Source organism: Lynx rufus, unplaced genomic scaffold, assembly GCF_022079265.1.
Source record: "Lynx rufus isolate CCGP_SWC_20201006 ecotype Redwood Valley unplaced genomic scaffold, mLynRuf1.p SCAF_57, whole genome shotgun sequence".
Classification (NCBI taxonomy): domain Eukaryota; kingdom Metazoa; phylum Chordata; class Mammalia; order Carnivora; family Felidae; genus Lynx; species Lynx rufus.
The window spans coordinates 278641-285136 of record NW_025814875.1 but is presented as its reverse complement, the minus strand read 5'-3'; the positions used below and the strand labels follow the sequence as shown (position 1 = coordinate 285136).

Genomic DNA, 6496 nt, shown 5'->3' with positions numbered 1-6496 from the left:
CAGTGGTAGCAGGGGAGTATGGTTGGAGAGGTGAATAAACTCATGGCCAGGTCTTGGGTCATGGATCAAAGGTACAGAGGTCAAGGATGACAGGCGGGTTTCTGGCTTGGGCAACTGGGTGGATGGTGGTACGTTTAGTGAGACAGGCAGTACAAAAACAATAGTAGGTTTTAGGGGGGAAATGAGGAGTTTAGTTTTGGAGATTTTGTCTGGGGTGTCTGTGGACGAGTCCAGTAGGTACTAGTATACACACCTCTGGGCTTAGGGGTTGTGTTTGGGTTAGAGGTGGACTGGGAAGCATCAGCATGGAAGGGACACGGTGAGGTGGGTCAGGGAGCTCAGAGAAGGGGCGCAAGAGCAGGGCCCTGGGGTCTGTTTATTCCCCGACGTTCAGTAGCTGGGCAGAGAAAGGGCACCCCTCAGGACAGGAAGGCTGGAGAACCGAGGTCAGCACGTGTAGCCACGCGACCTGGACCCGGCAGTTCCGGGGGTGGGGGCCGTAGCGGGGTGGGGGGGGGCGAGGGAGGCAGGACGAGCCCATGCAGCCCTTTCCGGGGCCCTGGCTGCCACAGGCTGGTACGGCGGCCGAGGGGGCCAAGAGCCCGAGGAGCGGAGGCGGAGGGACGCAGGGAGAGACCTCGCTCCGCAGTCGGCCGGGCCGGGGCTCCTGGAAGGCGCGCGGGCTCCACCTGAGCGCCCAGGTGAAGCCAGGCCAGTGTGCAGGGCAAGGCGGCTTTCCTGCGCCTGGTGTCCCGGGGTTTCCCGGGATTCCCCACGGGAACCCGCATGCCGCTCGACCCCACAAGCCCAGTAGGACACCCGAGGCGGCCACAACCCTGTAACTCTAGCTCCGGGGCCAGGAGAAACGCCTTCCGGGAGCCCCGCCCCCTTGTCTTTCTTTGTTTCCTCGTCCGAAGATCTCGCGACAGTTGGGCGGCAAATCCCGCGAGCGCTGGCCGGCCCGGCGCTGCGGCTCTCGCGGTGTTTGCGCGAGACTGCCCCTTTCCTGCTCCCCCGCCGGCCCGCCCGCCTTCCTCCCTCTCCCCGCCCGGCCTCCCCCGCCTTCCCCCGCGGGCCCCCTCCCCGCAGGGATACTATGGTCTCCGGCGATGGACGCCCCAGCTGCAGGTCAGTTTCCGCCCGCGGCCGCGCTTCCCCGCTCCGCTCGCCCGGGCCTGGCCGGCGGGCCGCGCGCCCCGGGCCCGCTGCCTTCGCCCCGGCCGGCCGGCCTGCGCGGGGCCCGCCGCTTGCCCGAGGCCGCTGCTCGGCGGCTCCGGGGTCGGGAGGGGCCGCCTGCCTTCCGGCCGCCCCCGTCCGCGGAGCCGGGGTGGGGGCGGGGTCTCCCTGCCGGGGGCTCGCGCCTCCGCGGGTGGACCCCCGCCGCTCGGCTGAGCCCCTCCCTGTGCCGCGGGCTCCGGCCCGGAGTGGTGGTGGGGGGAGGGGGAAGCGGTCAAGGCCGGGCTCCGGTCGGCCGGTCCCGGAGCACCCACTGCGGCGCGGGTCCCCCCCCCCCCCCGTCTTCGTCCTCCACGGGGGAGGACGCGCTCCCGCTCCCACAGTGGGCCGGGGTGCTAACGCCGAGGGTCCTGCCCACCCACCGCGATGAGTCTGCACAAAAGATCCGCAGGCTCTGCTCCCGGGAACGCTGCGAGCTGGGAACGCTCCGCGGAGACCCCCGGGTCTCTGACTTCTTGGTTCGCTTCACTCTCCTTTAGGGGGAAATTCTGTTGTTCGTTTGTACTTTGGGTCTGCAGACCTGGCAGGGTCTTACCGGACAAGTTTCTTGTTTTCGTGTGGTTTTGATTTTATCCATGTTGCCCAACACTCTGTAAAAATCTCTTTCGATTATTTGAAAACAAAAAAACAAAAACCAAAAAACCCCAACGCTTGTCATTGTGGCGTTCTCAGAGTGTTCTATCTGTACTTAGCATTTTTCAGGACAGGGCCTCCCCCAAACAAACGCCTGTACATCATTTAAATCATTCTTATTTCTTCTCTCTGGGTATTCTTTGTTGCCACCTTTTAGGAGTTCATTACTTCAGCTGTTTTTATGTGATAAGAATCATGCTTTGAACTTTGTTGTCCAATACAGTGGACCCTAGCTGTGCGTGATTATTTAGGTTGAAATTAATTAAAATTAAGTTTTAAAATTCATTTCCTCCATGGCTATGGCTGCATTTCAGGTAGCCACATGTGGCTGATTGGCTCCCTTATTGGACACTGCAAATATGGAACGTTTCCACCATTGCAGAAGATTTTAATGGACAAAGCTGGTTTCTGTTTGTTTTCACTTTGTATTAAGGTACTTAGTAGCTGTGTTTCATGAAACTATAATTTTTTTTCAGGATACGCCTTTGAGTACCTTATCGAAACATTAAATGACAGCTCACGTAAGAAGTTCTTCAATGTACCTAGACTTGGAGGCACCAAGTATGGTAATGTTGCTTAAATTTTCGGGGTGGGGGGGAGGGATTTAGTTTCCAATAATAAAACTGCATTTGTTAAGCTCAGCTGAAGAAATTTTAAATTTACTCCCACCATGTTGTAACAGGTAAGCCTACACATACCTGTAACATTTTAAAATCTCCTGTTGGGACTTTTGTTTGAGGGAGGGTATAAGTCCATACCTTAACTTCTCATTTAAAAATGTAAGTTCATTTAGCAGTGGGTTTTTTTTCCGCAGAGAAACTATTTAAAAAAAAAAAAAAAAAAAAACCTGACTGATGATATTCTATACCTATCATACCCATGCTTTAGTTTTTCACGTGAACAGTGCCCACCATTCTTTACCTGCTGTACTTGAATCGGAACCGTCAACAGGGCCCGCTGATGTGAGTTGTTCTCCAGGGCATGGCTTGCCCTGGCCTGTGCACCAGCACCGTTGCCAGACCTTTGCAGGTGCCTGACCACGGTCAAACCCTTCACTGAGAGCTCAGAAGACTGAATTTGCCTCAACCCTAGGGTATCTGATGGAAGTCTTGACTCTATGGACAATTGAAAACTGAACCAGCCAATGAAGAGAAGACCTGTTTGGAAGAGTGTTTTTTGTTTGTTTGGATTTTTCAGTGAAAACTACTGAAAAGATAAATGCGAAATCTATTGCAGTGCATTTTGGAGGGAGCTTTTCTTTTAATCTTTTCTTCTCATAGTCTTTAAGAAGATTGCTTTTGTGATTTTCCTGTAGATTTTGATGTGTCTAAATATTGTAGACTGCCACTGGCAGTTTTTCGTGTACATCATGAGAATATTTCAATTTTTGGAGAAGAAACCTGTCTTAGAACCAGGTTGCCTTTTAAAAATAAAAGGTTCTCCAAAATGGGAGCAGTACCCTTTACCTTACATCTTTGGGTGCGGTGGTTTGTATTAGGAGAGGCTGGTGGTTTTCTTAGTGTCGTATGTCTTTAATTCACATTTCTTTTATTCTTTCAGTGATGGTGAATTTGTAAATCTTGAATAGGGAACGGCTAAAGTGCTTATGTGTAAGAAAGATCTTCTATTTCCCTTTACTTTCAAATATCTAGTGATTCTGGCCTAGAAGTTTCTTAACCCATATTTTATAGCTTAATGATTGAAAGAACATATGTGCGGATATTTTAAAAATTAAGTATGAATTCTCTCTGTGGATAATTTGTGGGAATGTGCCCATTTGAAAATGGCCTGTATTTCCAAAATGCAGACAAACAGTAGGAAACTATCAAAAATAACTAAAATGTTTTGAAAGAGAATGCTTAATAACACAAAAGCTAAATTTCCTCTGGAAGATAAGTTTTCGTGGCCATCCGGATAACTGAGTTCCAGAACACCGAGGTGTTTATAACCATGAAAAAAATAATAAAACACCTGTAAATACAAATGCCTTCAAAACAGAAATTTGGTTTTTATTTCCATGGGATTAAGGCTCTGTTTTATTCATGGAGTGGTTATTAGGAAAGGTTTATTAATAATTAGTACCTTCTTAGTCCTCACTTGGGGGAATAAAATCGGAAAGAAGTGACTTGGGAAGAGAGGAGTCGCTTCAGTGGAGGGTTGTTTTGCTTGTTTATCATCAGAACAAAGAGTCTTTGTTGCACTTCTGGAGGGACCATGTTGGATGGCCTTCCAGAGATGTGCTTGGGGACCCCGCTTTGTAGTCACCGGGGTTTGGGACCATGGTCTTCTCTGCTCCTGTCCCTCATTCTGATACCTGCCAGGTGGAGCATGACAGCTGTAATGACTTAACTCTTGCGAGCCCCTCTCCTGATCTCCCTGCGTGCTGTGTCAGGAATGCCTGCGTCGAGCTGAGAACCTGCTGTACGGTGACTTCAGCAAACAGGTGGTTTCTCCCGTGTAACAGGAACTCTAGATTTGGGCAGACGGGGACCTTATGGCACCAGTGCCAGCAAGGATCCAGGCTTCTTTTTTTTTCTGTTTTGCCTTCGTTGTTTTGGTCACAAAGAGCCGCTGCACCTCCAGACATTGTCCGTGTCCTCGGCAGCTTGAAGGGCAGCAGAGGGAGAAAAGCCCTCTGCTTTTGCCTGTATCTCCTTGGCCAGGTCGGTGACCCCTGTCCACTTCGGGGAGGCTGAAGGTCAGAATAGGTGGCTTTCCAGCTTTTACAGTAGATGCAGCAAGGGAGAAAGGGTTGAAGTGGTTGGGGAGTGAGCCAGCCTGGATTCTTCCTTACTCCGTCTGTCTTTCCATAGAGCACAACATAAATGACTTCACTTCTGTGGGGTTTTTTTTGTTTTATTGCCGTTTGATCTTTTTGCTTCCCAGGTTTATACTCATGGTGTCTTTATGGAAGTGGACACATCCTGCACATTGATTTCACTTCGATCTTCTATAAGTTCCTTGGCAAATCGCCTTTTTAGTGATCGGGAGCTGCCTCTCAGGCGCTCCGATGCACAGACTACAGCCTTCGAGATTTTGAGTAACTCTGTTACATAGATCTCTGGATGTTTCCAAGGAGGGGAGAAATCACTGTTCCCTGGGACGGTCGGACTGCTTTCTGAAGGAACTAGGACTTGAGTTAATACTGAACAGACGGGTCATGCAGGACAGTCAGCACATAGGGAGTGAGAACGGTCAGCAGTTAGTAGAACAAACGGAAGGGGAAGTGTTGAGGAAGGGGGAGGACAGTGCAAAGACTGGCCTGGCGGTGGTGAGCGTTTCAGAGCGGCTGTCGCTGAGCACGGGGTGTTTGGCTGGAGTAGAGCCCCGGGCCCCTTCTTTATTTCAGGCCAGCTCATTCGCCCTCTTTCCCTTCCTGACTGCTTCACTACCGTCCTGTAGTAGAGCCGAGGCTTACTTTTCCACATCCTAACCTAGCCTCTGAAAAAGCCTATTTTTTAGGAGAGTTTTTATTGTTTATGAGAAATTAGACTGGGTATGAGAAACGCAAGAAGGCAACACTTCAGGCAGTGCAGAAACTGTCATTTTAACCTGTGGGTACAGATACATGTAAATGTGCCACTTTTAAGAGAAATACGGTGTGTGTGGTTTTGTAACCCTTTTTTGTTTGTTTACTTGCTGTATCATGAGCATCTTTCCATGCCTTGGAATACGAGTATCCCTTGCTATCTGATCCTCCGGTTTCTGAGTCTGGGAGCGTGAGTTCAGGTAGCAAGGATACCTATACTCTTCAGCAGCCTCCGGCGGCTGCACCGTACTGCCTGTGTGAATGCCAAATAGTTTGGTGAGCTTCTCCCAGCTCTTCCCTATTTATAAATAAAGCTGCTGTGTGTGTGTGTGTGTGTGTGAGATACTTAAATTTTGATGCAAGCTTGTCATTAGCTTCATTGGTTTGAAAGCGTGCCATTCCCTCCACCTTCATCAGCATTTTTCTTTTTCACTGTGTACTGCGTGTTCCAGGCTTTACCCTTGATTTAAGGAACAAAAACTCAAGGAAAGATGTGGTTTCCACACATCCAAAGACGAAGGAAGAAAGCCGTCAGTCCTCATGGGAACCAGGATTTCTAAAGCCAGAGGCTGTTCTTGTCACTTGAAGGCTGCCAGTCTTTTTATCTGTGTTTCTTTTTGAATGTCTACCCTCTAGTCGTCTGTCTCTGTAGCCCACTTACTCATTTCATGTGATGCCCACTGTAGCCGCTGCCGGTCATTACATTATGATTGTTTTACCAGCCAGTTAAGACTGTACCCGTGGCTGACTTTTTCCGCCTATGGTTTTAACCTAGTTTGTCTGGCTTGTCACAGGTCTGTTGCTGGAGTAGTTCTCTTGCTAGAAGGGACACAAGTCCGTGTTTTCTGATCTTGTCTCTGCGCTGGACTCTGGAAAGGGCTGTGAGTTGGCTTAGCAGCAAAATAGTTTGCTTGTAAAGTTTACGCACGGTGCAGAACTTTCTGAGGGTTACTTTTACCTAACATGACTTTTGTTACGACTTTTGTACCTGACTGTTGTTCAGGTACAGCTGCATATTCACTCCCCCTCCACATTTTGTCCAAGGGCCTGTTGATTTTAACTTTGCTTTTGTTGACGTTTTGTGTTCTAGATTTGGCC

General features: G+C 49.8%; 1 protein-coding gene across 2 annotated transcripts in view; it reads left to right on the top strand.

Annotated features, from left to right (window-relative positions):
- Positions 1-998: 998 nt before the first annotated feature.
- The window catches only part of IREB2 (iron responsive element binding protein 2), a 48313-nt gene continuing 42815 nt past the window's right edge, over positions 999-6496 (top strand). The window contains exons 1-2 of one of the 2 annotated variants that reach the window (XR_006966011.1): positions 999-1128; positions 2346-2435. Coding sequence is in view for 1 of the 2 variants with exons in the window: in XM_047101107.1 (XP_046957063.1) it covers positions 1110-1128; positions 2346-2435 (109 nt within the window). In the remaining variant the exon portion in view is untranslated. The remainder of the gene's footprint in view (positions 1129-2345; positions 2436-6496) is intronic. The other variant, XM_047101107.1, reaches the window with a different exon arrangement.